This window comes from Pseudopodoces humilis, chromosome 16, assembly GCF_049639895.1.
Source record: "Pseudopodoces humilis isolate 2021_Gansu_Grassland_sample_001 chromosome 16, ASM4963989v1, whole genome shotgun sequence".
In the NCBI taxonomy this organism is placed as follows: Eukaryota; Metazoa; Chordata; class Aves; order Passeriformes; family Paridae; genus Pseudopodoces; species Pseudopodoces humilis.
In genome coordinates this window covers 15,055,855-15,076,309 of record NC_142215.1, presented here as the reverse complement: position 1 = coordinate 15,076,309, position 20,455 = coordinate 15,055,855, and the positions used below count along the sequence as shown (strand labels likewise).

The 20,455-nt window shown below is 39.5% G+C and overlaps 2 protein-coding genes across 4 annotated transcripts in view; both read right to left on the bottom strand.

Moving 5' to 3' along the window:
* Nucleotides 1-12,111, bottom strand: part of FAN1 (FANCD2 and FANCI associated nuclease 1) — a 41,231-nt gene extending 29,120 nt beyond the window's left edge. For all 3 annotated transcript variants that reach the window (XM_014251174.2, XM_014251175.2, XM_005521447.3), the window contains exons 1-10: nt 12,010-12,111; nt 9,672-11,102; nt 7,361-7,501; nt 5,798-5,993; nt 5,263-5,496; nt 4,664-4,795; nt 3,453-3,561; nt 2,604-2,723; nt 2,013-2,177; nt 906-1,074 (exon numbers count right to left, since the gene is read on the bottom strand). In XM_014251174.2, coding sequence (XP_014106649.2) covers nt 906-1,074; nt 2,013-2,177; nt 2,604-2,723; nt 3,453-3,561; nt 4,664-4,795; nt 5,263-5,496; nt 5,798-5,993; nt 7,361-7,501; nt 9,672-10,980 — 2,575 coding nt within the window. In that variant the 5' untranslated portion in view covers nt 10,981-11,102; nt 12,010-12,111. The remainder of the gene's footprint in view (nt 1-905; nt 1,075-2,012; nt 2,178-2,603; nt 2,724-3,452; nt 3,562-4,663; nt 4,796-5,262; nt 5,497-5,797; nt 5,994-7,360; nt 7,502-9,671; nt 11,103-12,009) is intronic.
* Nucleotides 12,112-13,185: 1,074 nt separating this feature from the next.
* Nucleotides 13,186-20,071, bottom strand: MPHOSPH10 (M-phase phosphoprotein 10). Its single transcript, XM_005521745.3, has 11 exons — nt 19,926-20,071; nt 18,810-19,461; nt 17,865-18,016; nt 17,314-17,485; nt 16,895-17,036; nt 16,421-16,488; nt 15,625-15,762; nt 15,309-15,419; nt 14,966-15,073; nt 14,210-14,440; nt 13,186-13,373 (listed from the first exon to the last, which is right to left on the bottom strand). The coding sequence occupies exons 1-11, from the start codon at nt 20,027-20,029 to the stop codon at nt 13,224-13,226; spliced, it is 2,028 nt and encodes a 675-aa protein (XP_005521802.2). The 5' UTR covers nt 20,030-20,071; the 3' UTR covers nt 13,186-13,223.
* Nucleotides 20,072-20,455: the final 384 nt, after the last annotated feature.

The window sequence follows — 20,455 nt, the reverse complement described above, 5'->3', positions numbered from 1 at the left end:
GAGAGACCATGTGTGTGTTGGGGTGTGTGCACGGAGCTGGCATGGCTATTCTGGATCTTCACTAAATCACACATGGCCACTGTGTGCTCAAAACTGTACTGAGCCAAGAACACCAATGATGAGTGGGTGGGAGTGAGGAATCTCAGCACAATTCTCCCAAATTCCATATATTGTTCCCTTCCTATTTGCCTTTTTCTGATGTGGCCACTTTTGCTGCAACAGTATAATCAATAAAATAAACTATGTTAAAATATATATCTTATAGAAAGATACAAATTTTATCTTTAAAAAGAACCAGCCTACCTTGTTGTATTTTGCTTTTTTTCCTGTAAAACAGACGTATATATTCTTACTAGTTGATGGCTTTTTATAGCCCCTAAATTGTAAAAATACATGAAAAACTACTAGTAGAGCCTTTTAAAAAAAACCCTGCAGTGTTGTGCTATTAGTACATACTGTTTTCATGGACATCTACTACCAAAAATCAGTGGAGAAAATCACATTTCCTTAGTGACACTCCCTTAAATGATAATGCTAGCATTTTACCCTAAACTGTTTTATCCTCTGCTGTTCAATGGTAAGGAAGGCAAAGTAAGTGATTTTCTGTGTAGATGAAGAAAAAACACTGGGGTTTTCCTAACACATTTCAAAACCACCTTCGATAAATGAAGACAGCAAATCATTAAAGGCCAGGAAGCAGGTCAGGTTGAAAATCATGTTAGAGCACGTTGGTAAGGAAGTGATGTATTAGAGGTGGTTGGGAAGGAAACAGAATCAGCCTAAAATCTGGTCTAATGAAATCAGCTACAACTGGTCTGTTAACTAAACAGATTAGTAAACAGTTTCTTTACTTACTCCCACAGTTATTTCACTGCAAAATATCCCCAAACCAACAGTACTGTTACCCTGATCGAAACCATTCCTCCTGTAATGAGTTAATGCCAGCTCCTCAACCGAGCACATGACTGTGGATACACTGCAGTCTTCGCCTCCTTCTCCATCACCAATATCCTCCATGAGAAACACAGATTTTCCCATTCCCGTCTGAGGACACATCTTTCCATTGATTGTAACCTGAGCATATTAAAACATTTGGTTACTTTCCAGCATCACATTTAAAAAGCTTTAGCCCAAAACCCCCTTTTCAGTTTTCTCAAAATCAGAACTAGATTTGTTTCCAAAAATCAACTGAATAAAATTTAACCTGTCATTCCTGTGAAATCATCCAGTTTAGCTTTTATAAACCAGAACATTTTAAAGAAAACAAATGTCTAGCAAAAATTCTGGGCAGATGGGAATGTAGCCTTTCTCTATGCAGCACAAGGAGCAAAAACACAGAAAACTGAGTAGACAGACTGGGCTGAGACAAAGAAGGGCTGCAGGAAGACGTGGTGAGGACACTGAGAGAGGAAGTGAGACTCTGCTCTGATTTTGCCCAGACAGAATTATCTTTACAATGGTATGGAAAAGATAGATTTTTTTAAAATCCATTCAAATATCATGCAAGTGCCCCACACTGAATATTTGCATAACATATATTTACAGTGTGTAACTTCTAAAGGTTCCTAAAAGAACAGTGGCATTTTTTTAGCCATTAATCTAATGCTGACAACATGCTAAGGTGACTATTTTCTAGCACACAGAATGCTTGGCCTGCAGCCACCAGAGGCAGTGCATTGATCTGATCATACTCTTCAGCCAGAAATGAAGGCTCTGAGGGCATTACTGATAAATTAGTAGAGTTTATGACTGATCACTGATCACATCCATAACAAATATAAAGCAATGCAAATTAGATCAGTGTACAGCTGACTAACTTCAAATAAGAAGCTGACCAACACAGAAGTATTTGACTACAAGAGGGCTTTGTTTTAGAAACACACTTGTATTCCTTTTCCTGCACCATGTCAGTCAGAGGCTGGTGGACAGCATTTAACATTTAACATTAAAGTCTCCCAGATTACTTTTATTCGTCAGAAGTAAAAAGAGCTCATGAGTTGCTGCTTCCTTACGTGTGTCACATCCTGCACGGTGAGGATGGGCAGGTCCTGCAGCAGGCCCTGGAACTGCTTGCAGCTGGGGGAGTCCCTGATGCGCAGGGCGCGTTGGCACAGAGACAGGCGGTGCCCGGTGCGCACGGCTGGGTCTGCCAGCCCCCTCCGGATGCAGCCAATGGCCTGGCAAACAGCAAGGGGACAAACAACAATTTACAGAGACCTCTGCACACCTCTCTGTTCAGGAGCAATTGACTGAAGCACAAATGTGAGTGTAAGAACGAGAGTACAGGACAGGGACACCTTGCTAACTGATGTAGTAAAGTTCTAACCAAAGTTCTAACATTTTGCACAATGAGGCTTCTGGATTCAAATTTACACTAGTGCAGTAAAAAGACATTCCTCTCAATTTCTACTGATCAGTGTAAGATTAAGGAAGTGGATTAATTTTCTTAGTTGAAAATGGTTGTATGACCTTAGGATTCCTAACAAAATCTGCATTTTTAGGAGACTCTACTCCACTGTTCTTTCCATAATAAATGCTTTTTAAAATGTTTTCAGACAATGCCTGCAGTGTTTCCAGCCTTCCAGCTGCAGTTGTGAAGATACCTTCTTAGTGTTTTTCAAGTGCTGATGTAGATTCAGAGCCAGTCGATCCCACCATCTCCCTCTGCTGTCAGTACAATACACTTCCTGGGCCAGGAGGCTCTGCAGCTGCTGCACTGCTTCCTGTAGCAATGGGATTGAACCTTTATTAACTGGGTTACAAAACCAAGTTCAAGTTAGCTTGTCACTTTCCCCTCTAATTAATGAATACTACAGAAACTTTGTCGCTGGACAATCCAAACCTACTTTTTACTCCACTACCCAATATAGCCATTTCAGATCCATACATGTATCTTAAAAATTCTAGAATAGAGGTATTTTTATGTAAACTTAAAGGTTAACTGCCAAAAATACAGTATTTTTATCCTTTCTGTATCCCTTAATGTATATGAAAAATATATTAAGTATTACTTATTGCTTTCTTGCTGAGGTGACGTCTTTTTCAAAATAATCTGATTAATGGAAGTCAGAGGCCTTTGGAGATGTTAATTCCCTAAGGAAGACCCAAGGATTTCCAGAAGATTTCTCTTATTTTTCTCTTATTTTTCTTATTTAAAATCAATAGCCAAATCTAGTGAAACACAGGTATCTTTAAATAACGAAACAAGCATATCTGAGCAATAGTTTTATGGTGCATTACATATGGTAAATCTTCAAAGCATAAGCAGAAATCAAAACAATTTAAAACTTTCTAAAGCAGCACAAGAAAACAGCTCTTTTCCCTTAAAAGTAACATGTTACTAGAGCTGTAGCAAGCCCTGGCAAACATTACCACCATTTTCCAGGCACATCAGAAATGTAAACTGATGTACAAAAATCAGGCACATATTTCTATTCAGCTCACCACTTTACCTTATACTTGTGAAGTCTCTGCAGAATTTCAACTCCTTGAGAAAGGATTCTTGTGTACACCCAGCCAACTGTGAAACGTCGCAGGTAATCAGGTAAAATTCTGTGACAGCTGAAAAATAAGAGCAGTTCAGATCAATTTAATTGTGTCAGTTTTACTAAGAATCCTTATACCTAAAGTATTTACCAAATTCAATGCCTTATATATCCAAATTGATCTGAAATGTGTATCCCAGCTGCAAAGTCAAGAACCCAAAGGTAAGGCCATAGTTTGGCTTAGGGAGCAGGTGCAAGCTGCACTTGCACAGCATATTTTAGTTTCAACACCAGTAGAATTATCAGTTAATCACTTTTGCAAGAGATGCAAAACAGTAACTTATTGCATCATATTTTGTTACCAACTCATTCTCATAACTCAGCAGTTTAACTTCAGAAACAAAGCTGAACAAAATAAGGAGTTTTGAACATTAAATTTCCTGCCATAAAAGAAGACTAACATCTTTTCACTAGGCACCTCTATGTTTCAGGACAAAGTCTTTTGAATGTCTTACTAAAATCAAAATAGATTTTTCCACTGTCTTCAATGTAAAATGGAACAGACCTCCAAATGACTCTCTATGAATATTATTTTAAATCAGTTGCCATGGAATTGAATATAATGCCAAACATAAGGCTTTAACTTGTGGTGTATCATTAAGCCAGAAAACAAAATAATTAAAAGAAAAACTGATGAAGAACACTTCAAACCCAATATACATTATTTCAGTTCTCAGATTTTCAGTAACATTTCCTGAGCAACACCCACTTGGAAATCTAAAGACATGAATAACCCAGCATGTTCTCCCATAACATTTGCAACATCCTTTTGCTCACAGTCAATTTTAATTTCTGCTTATTGCCATTTGTTTCAAAGCCATTAAAAAAAGAAATCTGTAACAAGGGAAAAATAAGGTTCTTGTTTTCCTACACTGGCACATAGAACAGACTTTTTTAGTGCTATATCCATAGAGTCTACCAACTCTTTCCCAAGATTTTATAAAAAACATCTTTTCATATTGTAACTTACAAGCTAAACAATCATGAAGTTCCAAGCTTTCAAGAACATTAAAGTCTCTTGCTTTATCTAGTTTAAATAACATCCCTAGCTGATAAGCCTCTCTCCAAAGGAAAAGTACCCAAGGTAAGATAATATACTTAAGTTTACAGTTCACTACCTCAAAGATGCATGATTCTTCAGTTCGTTCCAGGTTTCTTTAGCACACAAATAGAGATGATTAGCTTCTTCCCAGTTCCCATTTACCATTGCAGTGGCTATATCATTTGACAGATGAACAGCAGTTGCATACCTGTGGTAAAAAACTACAACTTTATTATGCTTAAAAAGCATCTACAGTTGAAAGAAATAAGGTGTTTCCCTTCCAGTCTCCAAAGACATTGAACCATGAAGCCATCTTTACTCTTAATCTTGTAGGGTTAGCAAAGTTTAAACTAGCAGGGCACATTATGTTTAAATTTACTTAACACTAGAGAATATAATTTTTGTTTAGCTCAAAATCAGCACAGCAAATGAAGAAACAGCTTTCATCACACGATCATAAAGCAAATAAATAAGCTATTTTGTTTCCAAGTGCAAGTCACTGTGAATTACAAGTCCTACCTTGATACAAAAATGTACTTAAAATAATTGCAAAATTAACACTTCTACAAATTTATATCTGGAGTTCTATATTGAATTCTTATTTGCCTGCACAAGTGCTGTAGTAAAGCTTTTCTAGAAATGAACACATTTCCAAGTTTCCAAAGCTCTCCCTACCTGATGAGATCCTCTCTGTCCTGGAAGACCTGTGTTTTCCTGTTTACTGTGTAACTGGGGAACACCATATGCCCCATGTTTGCCCTCAGGACTGTGGAGAGCAGGCCTTGCCGAGCACTGCCAGCTTCTTCCTCCTCCAGTGATTCAGGCAGTGAAAACAGCAGCAGGATTCGGGAAAAGACATCCCGAGCACCTTTGCAGACCCTGACACATTTTCCAGCCAGGTCCTTCACCCTGGAAGGACAAATAAAAATGGTTCTTACAGTGACTTGTAAGAACTAAAATATACTGAAAGAAGTATAACTTTTTTTCAAGACAATTAATGCATAAACTTGATTTTCCTTGAAAGAAGCGGAGAGAGATTACGCAGGTAAGTATTTACCCTTCTCTTTTGACTCACTGTGAATTGAAATATAATGCCACCCTTTTATTAATAAATTTACTAGATGCATTCCTTTCTTGAAAAGGCATCTAGATTTCAGTCACTTAAAGCACAACTTCTATTCACCTGCAAAATTTAGCTGTAAAGATTTACCTTTTTAAAATCACTGTCCCAATACCAGCCTGACTCGTGCTGAAGATCGAACGCTGCTTTGACAACTTCAGAAGATCATCCACAAGTTGCTGTTTCTGACCATTTGGGTTTGGCAAGTGAAAGATTTTTGCCAGAGTTTTTAGCTCAGGGGCTGAGAGCAAATCCAACCCTTCACACAGGTCTTCCAATTCAGATTCTAAAAGTAAAATTATCTACATATATTCATTGTGTTATACACATACACTCAAGCAACAGCTTGTACATTCATACAACCCAGTACTAATCTAATGATTTAGGTTTGATGCCCGAAAGATAGGCTGGAAATAAAACTTGATAGACCAGTGTCTATAGAGCAGGTATTTGTTTATTGCAGCGCTGGTGGTGAGGGGATATCTCCTCCTAATTCACCCACCTTTGTCAAGCGCTGTGGTATATTTTTACAGCAAGTATTGCTCACTGTTACTGTTACAACAGTTGTTGTACAACTTGTTGTAACAAGTTGCAACATCAGCACATACCTGGGGGAACTAATTCACATTCTATAAGCTCATGGTTGTTACAGAGCTCTTTTGCACTGTGCCTGCACCTCCCCAGTTCGGGGGTCGTCGGGGTCTTTGATGAAGGCTCCCAAGGTCTTCTTCACATCTGAACTTTTCAACTGTGTCTTTGGAGCAGTTACAGCGTTCCTGGGTCTGTCTGGTCCTATGCAGCCTAAATTCTTTATTTTGTGGCTAATTTGCTTTACATTTGCCAATTTCTCATTAGTACTATACTTACAGATCTCTGAAACTATCCACCTGGTGAGTTTTTTCTTTTTATTTGTCTATTCAACCTTAAGCAACTAGTTAACCATATACATATACATACATTACATTGTATAGAAAGTTATTTATATCAGGTTATATAGGTAGGAAAGTTATAATTCAGGTTGCATAGGTATAAAAAGCTATGATCCAGGTTATATAGGTATAAAAATTATGATTCAGGTTATATTGATGTCAGGTTATATAGATATATAAAAAGTCATGATTTAGGTTATATTGATATCAGATTGATATAATACTGATATTAGGTTATACAGATTTATCAGGCTACATTGATATCTTATAATTCAAGCTATATTATCACCTTGTAACTTTGACCTAAGTTATATAGCCATCAGGTTCTTAAAAAATGTATTAACAATGCTATCTGGTTCACCCTGAAATTCTTCTGCATCTTCTTCAGGATCTTTTCACATGTGTACTTTGAAGGAATGGAATAATCAGGAAAAGAACACCCTTTACAACTTCAAAACAACTGCAAAGATTTAAAAATTCTCTTGAGTTATAAAAATAATGCTGTTCAGAAAAACTGTTTTTCTCTATTATCTAATTTTCACTATTTGTATTTTCACAAGACCACTCATCTACCTTATTCTGCTGCTCTGTTCTCTTCCCAAGGCACAGTCAAGCATATAGTGCATTGATCTCTAACATAACACAACTTCAGATTTTATTTGCAGTATTTTAAAGGTTTATTAACTTTACCTGTTTGTAGAAATACCTGTTTTATAAGCCTTACCTGTTTGTAGAAATCTGGCTTCAGCTAGTTCTTCAATTATTGGTGACAAATCCACACTTATCTCCCCGTATTCTATTTTGTTCACCTTTAACCAGTTCAGCTTGCGTTGAAAAAGTCTCACATACAACTTCTGTCCACCAACTGCAAATTTTATTTAAAGTAGGGAAGGACAAAAAGAAGAGTAAATCCTAAACACAATACTATGAACAATCACCACATTAACCAGAAAAATCACTTCGATGCAGGTACTCTCTGAAACACATTTTAAATCTCCCTGTGCTCTACCAGCAGACTTGGTAAAATACCAGACTTACCCTTCCAGGTAATTAATAAGTTTATTAGAATCTTTAAGTTTTGTAGGTGGAAAAGTGTTACAACATATTTTGCAGGTAATGTACATTACTAAAATGCATTTTGACATGCTTACCCTTCAAGAAATATTTAGTTTTATAGAAAAAGAGAACTTCATTTTTCAACCCTGCATTTTGTGTTGTTAAATAGGTCTTTTTGCTCTCTTAAACAGTCATTCAATAACCAAATATTTCATGCTAGGGAACAGAAGAAGCTGCAGTCTGACAGAATAATTTCATAACCACAGAATACCTCTTCATGCAGCATTCTTCAGGTTCTTATTTTTCCAAAGATAAACCAAATTATACTTATATATCTATTGAAAACAATGAGAAAAAAACTCCTATTAATTTGATTTTTATCAGGGAAGTATTCTTTTAAAGTGCCTTTAAAAAAGACTTTTAAAATACTAACGATGCTGAAATTCAACAAAATAGCTTATTAAATTTTAGCTGAAAATAGTCTAGCTATTATTACCACATTCCACAACCTTCTGAATACTTAATTCAACCCCCACTAACTTCTAAATGTTTTACCCCTGTCTGCAGCTGCTTAACTGAAACTCATCATCAATGAAATAACACTGCAACACTACCAGACTTAGACATACTTAAGAAATGGCAGATAAACATTAAAAGTTTATTTATCAATTCTCCTGTCCTTATAAGACTTTTCCAGCCTTTTCTTTATTAGAATCTTTCCAGTATCAGTTCATGGGAGAAGTACATTCAGATATATAGGCTTGTCATTTTCTCTGTGGGGTTATAACTCCTTTAAAGTCTGTCCCCAGTTTTCATCTTTCTGGAGAAAGGAAAAAGGTTAACATGTGGACACTCTTTCTCCAGACCACAGAACTAACCAAACTAGAGCTGCAATAATAATTTCATAATAAGCTTCATAAACTTATGAAGTTAGAGACAACTCACTGAAGAATGGTAGACATTTCAGCAGAAAATAATTAAATACTGGAAAATATGTATATTCAAGCAACTCCATAGTACTAAGGTGTGTGGGCTTTTTTGTGTTATGATAACTGAAAGATGATGCTTGAGTAGAAACTTCTCACGTGGGACAGATAACTCATCTACCTGAACTTTTAAAGTATCCTGCCTGGTATTTCTTGAAGGCAATGACATCCATCTGTCAGTTGTCCAGGATTTGTTATCTACTGACTCAGTGCTATCCTCTCACTTCTCACAGTTCAATTGCTGCATCTTTCCTACCCTGCAAAGAGAGATGTTTCACCTGTGACCCTCACATCCAGTGCAGACATGGATTTATCAGCACCACTTTGCAGTAATTCTTTCTGTATTCCCAACTCACATGAGAGGGGAATTCTGAAATCATACCACTGAAAGAGAAACAAGTTTTTTATCTAACAACAAGCTCCTGTTACTGATCAGTGTTGTTGATGTCCAGGGAACAGAGTGTGGAAATGAGGAAGGTGTATCCTGAACATCTCTTCTAGTGTTTGTCAAAGTAGCCAATGCCTGCATACACTACTGGCCTGTGAGTTTATTCCTGGATCTTTGGATGCAAATGATGTGCATCTACTGCTTGCCTCAGAGAGGCAGAAACAAGACTTCTGTTGCTTTTTTTCTTTATATATTCCCCTTTAACTACCACAAGATGAACAAGGCATTACCAAGCTCCAAGATGTCACTACTGTAATACTCTTATGGTCTGGAGTGCACCAATGGGTTCTGCAGACCCCCCCCAGGTTTGGCTGCATAAGGCTGTGTCCCCCGATTCTCTCAGGATCTGTAGCTAACAACATTAGGAGAGTTTATTTACAAAAGGACACTGAGAGGTACATCTCCTGAGAAAATGGATCTTCTTCCCCTAAAAAAATTCATCAAGTTAAATTGTCAACTGATATGGTACTTCTCACATAAAACTATGTAACAATGCTTTCTACAAGAGGGAACGTGGAAATGTATTTTAAAAAAAGAAAAGATACCTGATAATTTGTAGAACTTGGTTATAATGTTCAAATCTTGTTCATTAAATAGTCTGACATCATCTTCATTCTCCAATACTGCTCGCAGCACTAGTAAAAAATTCTGGAGGTAGTATGGGTGACCTGGAGAGCTGGGCACAGAGAGGACCTCATCTATTTTGTCTAGCATGTCCCCAGTGGAATCCTGAGGTTCTGCCTTTTCCACAGTTTCTAACAAAGTGTGGTTCACATCATTCTTAAAGTCTTCAAGAACTTCCACAGGAAGTACTTCTGCATCATCCCTGCTAAAGCAATTTTCTGTCCCACAGTTTACTTCTGTCTTTGAAGGAGTAACCTCAGTGTGAGGCTGAGTCTTAACTTCCAAATTACTGCTCAGCTCTGCTGAAGTATGGATAGCTAGAGATGTTTCAAATTTATCAGGACTAAGTACACCACCTTCAGACCTGCTTTCTGCTTTGGTGCTCCTTGTACCAGATGGGAACCTTTTGTCATTACTGTTATCGGCCAGTAAAGGTAATTGAACCATATCCACAAGGTCTTCTCGATTACATTTGTTTATTTCATTTTGAAATTCAGGTTCCCTCTTTGAAAAATTTTGTTCCTCGTGCTCTCTCTGAGAAGGCTGATTTTCTTTCTGAGAACTCTGCCCAGCATCAGTCTCATCACCATCATCATCACCATCCAGTGCTGCAGCACTTCCACAGGCACTGTGAACAGCCGGAGGTGAAGAGTTGATTTCTTCATACAAGACCTGTTTTCCCCCCTGCAGACAGCATCTTCTGGACAGTTTAGAAGACAAGCTTCCCAAGGAGACTGTTCTAACTGTTCGAGCCTGGGGTTCATTGTTAACACTACAGACTGAGTTATTGCTAAAATAAGGACTAGTCTGTTGTGCTGCACTCCCTCCTGCTTTCAATAAATTACTTTTGGAAGGACTTGTTTCTAGATTTAAGAGTTTTTTTGAAAAATATGAGCTGGAATTATTGCTCAGATTTGCAGCTGGGGGATTCTTACTCCTAAAAGAATTCAGTGTAGCATCAACGGCACCAATCTCACCATGGTTTCTCTGACATGTTTCATCAATGTGTTTATTTATTCCGTATCTTGGCACCAATTGCCCACACATGGGACAGCTAATTTTGGCAGGGGGGACATTGTTAAAAAAGGAAGTAATAGAGGATGATGCTGAAGGTGCAGATGGTGTTCCTGTAACTTCCACTTTTTTTGTTGTTTCTTTTCTCTTCTTATTTTTACTGAATGACAAACTTATTTGGGATCTTTTGATTCCTGAAGACCTAGTTTCTGCCATTACAAAACTTCACAGTGATTACATGGCACAGACAACTCCATTTAGACCATATTTCTTTATTCCGTAGTACTTAAAAGACTTCCCTTGGCTTTTCCTTTTCCATCTGTAATCCTCTGACATGCCTTGAAAAAAAAAATACATCAAATGAGTGGTCTTCTAAAGTACCAGATGTAACCAAGATGAACAGAAGCACAGAAATCAAGCAATCCTTAATTTACAATGCTACTGTCCTTCAGCCTGCCTTACCAGGCAGGGAAGCACACCACAGGCAAGCTGAGCACTGCAGTTGCCTTTAAATGACTTAATAAATGGAAATTTAATCTCAAGTTTGCATTTACATCAGTAAATGAACCTGGAATTCAATCAGACAGGTCCTCTAATTTTCACAGAACAGTCAGGGTTGGAAGGCACCTCTGGAGATCATCCAGTCCAACCCCCCTGGCCAGGCAGGGTCACCTGGAGCAGGTAACACAGGAACGCGTCCAGGTGGGTTTGGAATGTCTCCACAGAGGGACTCCATGAGCATCCCGGGCAGCTCTCCCAGCGCTCTGCCACCCTCAGAGTGAAGTTCTTCCTCATGATGAGGTGAAACTTCTCGTGTTTTAGTTTATGGCCACTGCTCTTCGCCCTGTCGCTGGGAACATCTATCTTGTTTGCTGCTGATACACCATTTTCGGTGCCAAGCACCCATTTCCAGAGCACTCACCCTCACCCTCACCCTCACGGCTGCCGTGCGAGCCCGAGCCCGCATCGCGCCGGGGCCTAACTCTGCCAGGGCCGGGGATCAGGAGCTGCCGACGGATCCAGACCGCTGTGCAGGTGCTCTGGATGGCGGGACCCAGGTTCCCGAGGGACTCCCGGTGCTGCCATTCTGACGGGCCCGCCCCTCACCGGCCCGCCCCGCTGCCGCCAACGCCCTTCCCCGCGCTGGGACCCCCTCGGCCGCCAATACCCCTGAGGAAACGGGCCCAGCCGGAGCCCCCCACAGCCCGCCCGGCCCGGCCCGGCCGTCCGCCCTTCCCCACGCACCGGCACCGCAGCCGCGCGTCGTTCCCGGGGCCGTGCGGGGCCAGGCCACGCCGTGAGGGCCGGGCGGGGCCGCCGCCGCTCCCGCCCGCCGCCAGGCCTGAGCAATGGAGCGCCGATGGCGGGCGCCGCGCTCCGCGCGCTCCCTCACGCAGAGCGGGGTCTACTGCAAACACCGGGGCCCTGCGCAGATTTAAAACTTCCCTTCACGACAACGTGTGGAAAACAGCTGAGGTCCACAGGAGCAGCAACTGGAGGTTTCTTCTGATGTTAGTGAGTTTTTTGGTGTGTCGTTAGTGGGGTTTTGTGTTTTGTGTTTTGTTTTCGTTCAGGCAAGGAAAGATCAAATAGTGAAATATTTTCACCCTGAGAATGATTGTTTGTATGGACCCTGAAAACGGTGCTGGTATGGGAGATTATTCCTCTGAGTGTTAAAATAAGCGGGAAGAGAAGGGATCTGATCGCTGGTGTGTGCAGGGAGGTGCCAGAGGAGGGCCCAGGCTCTGCCCGGTGCTGCCCAGCAATGGGACACGGCACCACGGGCAGAAACTGAGACACAGAACTTCCAGCTGAGCATGAGGAAGAACTTCTTTACTGTGCAGGTGACTGAGCACTGGATCCGGCTGTCCAGAGAGGCTGGAGTCTCTCTCACTGGAGCTATTCCACAACAATCCTGTGCCATGTGCCTCTGGGATGACCCTGCTTGAGCAGGGAGATTAGACCAGACGACCCCACTGAGGTCCCTTCCAACCCAAACCATTCTTGGACTCAGTCTAAGTTAAAAGATGCCATTTCGTAGCTCTGGGTTACCACAGGCTTAAAAATCTTTTGTGTCTTCCCTCTTTGCCAATCACAACTTCAAAAGATAATTTCTATAATTTAAATGCCTGGATATATCTTAAGTTTCAATAAATGCAGTTCCTCCTGCTATAGATCCAGAGCTATTACAACAGCAGATACAAAGCTCTGGGCTATAGATTAAAGAGACTGTATAGTCACAGCATATGTCAAGTGTTTTAGACTGCTATGTATCTCCCCACACCAAGAACTTTTGTTTTTGGAATAAATCAGAGTTCTGTGGTAGAAAATAAGAGTAAAATCTACAGAAAACTGTGTGAACATCACCTCAGAAGTTCACGAAGTATTTTAAAGATCAGCACAGAGTAAAACCTACCCAAGTGTGGAAAAAAAAAAATTTAATCTATACAAGGTGCAAATTACAACTTCAGTTTATGAACAGAGATTGATTTCTCCTTCTTTTGTTTCTTCTTTAATTTGCTGGCATCTTTGATTTGCATTCGCACTTGATCTTGTAGCTGAGAAAAGAAGGCCTGGGATGATTTCAAGGCCTTGTCTTTACCTTCATCCTGTCATTGGACAAAACATTTGTTATAACCAAGAAATGTACAAACCGTTCCATTATATTGCTTACTAGTTACTCAAGCATAATGGTATTTGACCTAAGAAAGATCTGGTAACTGATTTTCAAAGAATATTCACATTTTTATTCCACTCCTGCTATGTAAAGAAATTAAGATTACATTCTCTTCCTAAGTAGCAATTAGCATGATGGGTAAGAGCAGGTATCAAGAACAAGATCCTTGCACATCATGAAATACAACTGGCTATCTCTATTTTGTGTTCTACTTGCCTTTTGGAAAGGTAAGTACAAACATCTGGAAGTAAAGAAATTACTTGTCCTATTAGTTTCTAATACTTCAAAATTTCAGAGACTTTTAGAATTTCATTTAAAAGTCATCATAAGTGGAGCACAAATTTACTGTTTTATAGCGTGCAAAACAATATCAATCGGACCAGATTATAGGGAAGGCTCCACAGTAAAGAAAAAGTTAAACAGGAATATTGTGTTACAAAACAGTTTAAGTTACCCAAAGCTTAGACAGAACATAGAAACCTCAATGTGCATTCAAGTAGTCCCACCTGATTAAGTGGAATGGCTTAAATGCAGGAAATAAAGAACATACCTTAGTATTTGTAGGAATATCACCTTGTGAACTTTGAAATAAATAGAAAAGTTGCACCTCGCACAAATAATTTCTGCCTGATGAACGTACTTTTATATAGAGTAATTGTATCATACAGCTTTTTCATAGTTTTCCAACCTTATACTTGTAATTCTTTGGGATAAAGTTTCCTTTCATCTCTAGGGAAAAATTATCTATCCTTGGGATTTCAGTCTTACCTTGAGCAGAGATGCTTTGCCTTCTTTAGTAAGCCTTTTTAATTTTGCTGCAACAGCTTTCTTGCTAAGTTTTGTGCCTTGTTCTGGTTTCATCTTTTCAAGAAGCTTTTGACGTTTCTCCTTTTCTTTTCTCCTCATACGTTTACGGAGCTTTTTCCTTCTTAGTTCTCGTTTTTTGTCTGTGGGAGTCTTTTCTGCGTCTGTTTTTACATCACCAGCTTTGTTCTTTTCCTAAATAGATCCGTAACATTGCAAAAGACTCACTTCACAGAACTTAAATCTGTCTCAGCGTTTCCATTATTTAAAGTGCCACCTCAGGATATGGCAAAGGCCAAAAACTGACAAAAGCTGGGAAATGAGATTTGTACAACTGATCCAGGACATGCTAATTGTTCTGCTCTGGAGTGTCATTAGCTTTACCCCTCTCAATATCCATATAAATGTTGGGACAACAATGACCATCACATAACAGTCAAGATCAAAAACAAAGCATAGTATCATGGCCTACTGGAGCCAAATAAAATTTACTCTTTCCCCAGTTAGGAAAATAAAAAAACAAACAAAAAAAACCACCTCAGCCCCCAAAACCTCCCAGCTACCACCAAAGCTAAAATTCTAGGCAAGGAAGTCCACAAGGTGAGGAGCTTTCCTCCCACCAGGATGGGAAGGGCAGTATTCTCACTGATCTGACAGACAGTACATCCTTCTATAAACCAGACAGATCCTCTCCCAATCTTTATGCCGTTTTATATTTACCTTGATCTCCTCTGGTGCTAAGAGAGCAGCATCACTAACAGCAACTGGTGCTACTTCTTCCATACTTATAGCTGGAAGGTTGGAAACGATTTTAACTTCTGGCACCGGCTAGAAATAAGGAGACACATTCAGGACTGAGCACAGCATTTCAGCAGCTGACAGACAACTGAAAATCACAAGTATTTGGATTTGTTTAGAGGCAAGCACAGTGCATTTAATATGAAATAAGAATGAGCTCAGTAAACACCGATGCTTACTTTGCTTTCCATTTCTGGAATATATTTTAAAGTATCCAGGTAAAAAAGGGAGAAGGCTCCCAACTTTATGAAACTTATGCACTTACTGGTTTGGGTGTGAAGTGGAAATTGCAAAGTGCATCTAGCTTCTGGAAGAGTGAATCCATCATTTCCTGAATTTCTTTGTGTTCGGGATTTTCTTCCTCTTCAGTCTTTTGCTGCATTAAAAATGCAATGTAACTGTAACATTGGCTATTTTACTTTAGCAAGGCTGGTAACAACACAACTTACAATTCAGAGCACTTTCATGGGTGAACACTCAGAAAAAGACTAAATTACTTCCACTTTGAAAGTGTGTAAATGAACACAGAAGAGTACATGGTGTGAACTTGAAACCCCAAGGAAAGGCATTGTTTATGTTACCTGGTGAAGTTTCATGTATTCTTGCTCGTAGATTTCAGCGAGACTCAGCTTACTCTTTTCATGATCCAAACTGATCCGCTTCTTGTACTCAAAAGCTTCCTCTTTGGGTTTTTCTTTTGGTACTACATCATCCCATGCCTGAGAAAGTCATAAAGGAATGACCAAATGCAATTACAGTCAAATACCAGGTACATCTTATTTTGAATATTTTTCAGTTATTTATCTGGCACATTAACTAGTTCATGCATGAAGCTTCCCAGGATTCACCAAGTTTTGCACTTTCACTAAAAAAAAATGTTATAGCTCTACTTGTCTCCTTGGTTTTAGTAAATGAAGGCAAAAACTGTAACAAGTTACAAACTCTTCCCCATCTTTTTTAATTCAGTGGACAGTAAGGCTCAACAAGCTGTGAGATACAAATTTTTTATCAGTGGCTTTGAAGCAAAATGAAGTAAACAACTGAGTTTTCTTCAGTGTTCAGAATGCTCAGAGCAGTAGTTATGGTAACAGCCAATACTTACAGGCTGGCTTTATATTCCAAACTCCTTACAGTTTTATCTGCACACACTCATGTTTTGAAGTGCAATAAAACTTGGCATATAACAGGGATATAAAAATAGGGCTACTTACAAATCTACAGACACATTCATCAAGACAAAAGAATAAAACAATCAGTTTCAGAAATTAACATCATTTTACACCTAGCATTGGAAATGCTTCAAACTCGTCCTTGGAATGTGCCCTGTGAATCAAGTCTATGAACAACGTTAGGAGGAACAGGTAAAATAATATTAACCTCATCCAATATTCTCTGTTTAATAATATCTTCAAGCTGAAAAGTAGTTTCTTCTGTGATCACAGGTGCTGAAAGGAAAAACAAAGAATTCTAAGATTAATGTTTCTCCAGCACTAAATAGTTCTTGTTCTATAAAGAATAAACTACAGATAAAGAAAGTAAAGCCTTCACAAAAATGTAGCAATTGAAGGTGAAGCAAGTATAAGTAAGTCATATTAGGTAAGGCTGATAAATTACCAGGTCTGCCACCAAAGTTATCAACTTTCAGGTAAATTAAAAACTAACCAAAAATAAAATATAATTTCCTGTAGTTTCCACTGTGAAAATGTACCACCACAAAATCACATCAAGAAGTTTAACCTGGTGTCCTGCTGCCCTGCTTTTGAGTCATAGGTGTTTCCAGCAAGGTCAAATAGCAGAACACCCAACAGGGTCTGCAACATGCAGTGAGCAAAGCCCTGTCCCTCTCCTTACCCATTCGCACTGCATGGTCAAAAAGCACTGTTTCTTCCAAAAGGCTGTTCTCAGGACGTTTCTGTCCAGTCACTTCTCCTTTAAGCTGCCAAGGTTTCTCCTCCAACAGTGCTTCTTCCAAGCTTTTTATTTTTTTGCTCATCTGGAAAACACAATTACCTAGGAAGTTTAAAACACAGCTCACGCATAAACTCACAGCAAGAAATTAATATTTATTTCAGGTATGTGACGGAATATATATGATTGTAGATGTATCTACGTAGATAAACCAGATGTTTTCCTTAAATTTTACACACCCTCTTTGTATTTGCTGGACTCTGAACAAATTGACAGAAGTAAAAAAAAAATATTTGCCACTGTTTCAAAGTATTATCCAAATAAAGTATGAACAAAACCAAAAAAAAATAAACCAAAATTACCTTTTCCTGTCTCTTCTCAAATGATGACTTTATTTCACTGGGACTGATGCCCTTTTCTAATTGCACCTCAGTTACATTTTCTGTTTCACTGTCATCTGGCAAACTAAAAGTTACTTTTTTAGAAGCTTCTTTACTTCTCATGTGCTCTACCATTTCATCCACATTCTCGAACCTGTAACAATAACATTTAATATCAAATAAAAGTTGAGAAGCCTTTATAATTTTTCACATGAAGATATTTCAGTCCTTAGATGTTACAACTAACTTAAAGCTTAAAACAGGTCTCCAAGACCTCCCTAAAGGTACAGGACACTACGGAAACTTCTGGATAATAAAAATAACCTTGAGCAACTCTAAAATACTTTATTCAAATAAAGATCAAGGGACAATATTTTAAAAAATTAAATAAACTGATTTTACATAAGGTGACAACACAAACCATGAACATAAAACAGTTAACTGAGAATGGCAAACTATGACCAGAGTGAATGTGGCATTCTCAGTATTTTCTGCTTTAATTTGGTGTAAAATTATGAGGACATTTTACTTACTCAGACATACTTTCTTCATTTTGCTCTTCAATGGCACTCTCTGCTTCCTCTTCCTGATCCTCTTCAGCATCATTACCTACACCATCATCATCATCATCATCAACTGGATCAAAGAAATCTTTGTATGTCATATCTCTGGAACTTTTAATTGGCTAAAAAGGCGAGAGGGAAAGAAAGAAAACAAACATCAAACCACAGCTGTTAAGACTGACAGAAATCAAAGGGTATCTGTCTTTTAAAGTTTTTAGTGCCTGAAGAACAGTACTACTTGTGTAACAGTAATTCAGGTTAGTGATGCATTAAGCTGTGGCAGGGCATCATAGTAAAACTGATTTATTTTCCTGGTATTTACAGTTCTCTACCAATCACACATACAGAAATCAAGGAGCTGTAGATTTTCCAGTGTTGTGTTGGAATGGACACTAATTCCCTGGGTATATCTCTTACTTGCTAGTAAGAATGTCTGGTAATATTAAATAATAAAATACTTCTTTTTGAATCAATTACTCATCAATTTAAGTTGTATCAGAGTTACAAGGCATGTCCCTGGAAAAAACCCTTTACTCTGCATCAGCCACTTAGTGATATCTAATTGCCAGATGCTGAGTGACAAATCTTTTTAATTTGCTGGGTCACCTATTCTGCAATTCTTCAAGATCTCTGGTTTCCTGTGGGTACTATCTCTTCCTTTATTTATGTAAAAGCCCAAGGCCCATGTAAGGAGAGACTGGAATAGCAGGATGCTATGTCCTTCTACACTAAGAAATTTTCTTACCAGATATTCATTGTTAAAGTAAAGCTTCAGAAGTAATCAGCAGTCACCTAAACAAATGTAATTTGGCAGTTTCTACATAGGGTTAAACACTTTATGGTTATCCTAACAGATATCAGATTTTGATTTAAAGGAAAAGAGATATCATAAAATTATTTTACTGATATTCTTACTTTGACTTTAGCTTCTTCAGAGTCTTCCTCATCATCTGAGATAACGTCTTCAAAAAAATTAATATCATCATCTTCTTCTTCTTCCTTGTCTTCCTTCTCTACATGTTCTAAAAAAGCTTCCATCTCAGCCAGCTTGAAAAACTTGTCATCCACAACCGATTTTCTTCCCTTTTTTCTCAATGTGGTTTCCTTGGCTGTTTTAGCTTGTTGCTCCAATGCTTCAATATCAAAGTCAATATCAGAATCCTCATCACTGTATTTCTGCATTATGCCTTCTCTGAGTTTACTTTGCTTTTCTTTAGCTTTAGTTTTATCTTTATCTTTTGTATAAACATTCATCTGTTCAGTTTCTGCTTCCATTATGTTGTCTTCCAGCTCCTTGTCACTGCTGGTCTCTGCATCAGAGCCATCCTCTTCCTGGTCTGAGAGAAGGCAAAGATCTTCATCCTCAGCATCCCTTGCAATGGATTTCTTGAAGAAATCGAGAACTGCATTGTTCTGGAGCTCTAATTGCTGCCAAATCTGTTCTTCATCAAAATTTTCTATCACCAGCTCTTTTAGAGGGCCCCCACGAACAATGTTACTTCCTTTATTCAAATCATAGAGAGTCTTTGTCATTGCTCTAAAGTCGGCAGCAAGTCCATCCTGCACACTAAGAGCGGAAAAATAAAAGCTTAACACGTTTTAACACTTTCCATAAATTCAATCACACTGCTTCTCCTGTAAGTGCTGTGGTACTCTGGTGCTACAGAACACCACCTTTCAATAGTTACTGCTGTGTCTTAACTTTCCACACATCTTTTGGAGTACTGCTACTACACATTCATAGAAACAAAAAGACAAACTTCTTAATCCTTCCAGCTTTATTACATTTTGTGTATGAAGTAGCAACTGGACAGAAAATTCCAGCTTTCTACAGCTGCATCTTACAACATGTTGATCTTATTTAAGCACTCCAGGCATTTTTGGGAAGTAAAGACCTCAATGGTCCAGACCCCAGGTTTCAAAAGGTAACTACCATTCTCCACCGCCTCACTCCTCAACTTTTACACCTGGGTACTATCCTCCAGGTTTTCTCTAGGGCTACCAGTGCCTCCCCACGCCGCCCCGCGGTACCTGAGGAAGCACTCGGGGCGCGCCGCCGCCGCTCCCGCCACCCTGAGGCACGTCTGGATCCTCTGGATCGCCTGGACACCCGGGGCTCCCGGCAGCGCCGCCATCGCCCCGCGCACACGTGGCTACCCGGCACCGCCTCCGCCGCGCAGCGCAGCGCTCCGGCCCGGGCGGCTCCCGCGGCCTCCGCCAAGGTTCCGCACACAGTGGTTCCGCCCGCGGAGCTCTGCCCCGCCCCGCTTCCCGAGCCGTGGCATTCCCGCCTCCGGGACCCTGGCATTCCCGCCTCCTGGCCCTGCCCTCAGTTAGAAGCGCCTCATTCTCCCACAGTCCCAAGTAGGGATGCCCCATGGCTGCTGCTTCCCCCTTGGGAAGGGCGCGGTGTTTCTGTAGACTGAGATGTGTATAAGCACTGGGAAAGCTGCTCTAAGTATAGTGAAGTTACAGTCATCTTACTTCAGCATTTGGAGTCTCTGACCTAGATACAAGGGCTATTTTGGAACCGCACATCTCCAGCTGATTCTGTGGGCACA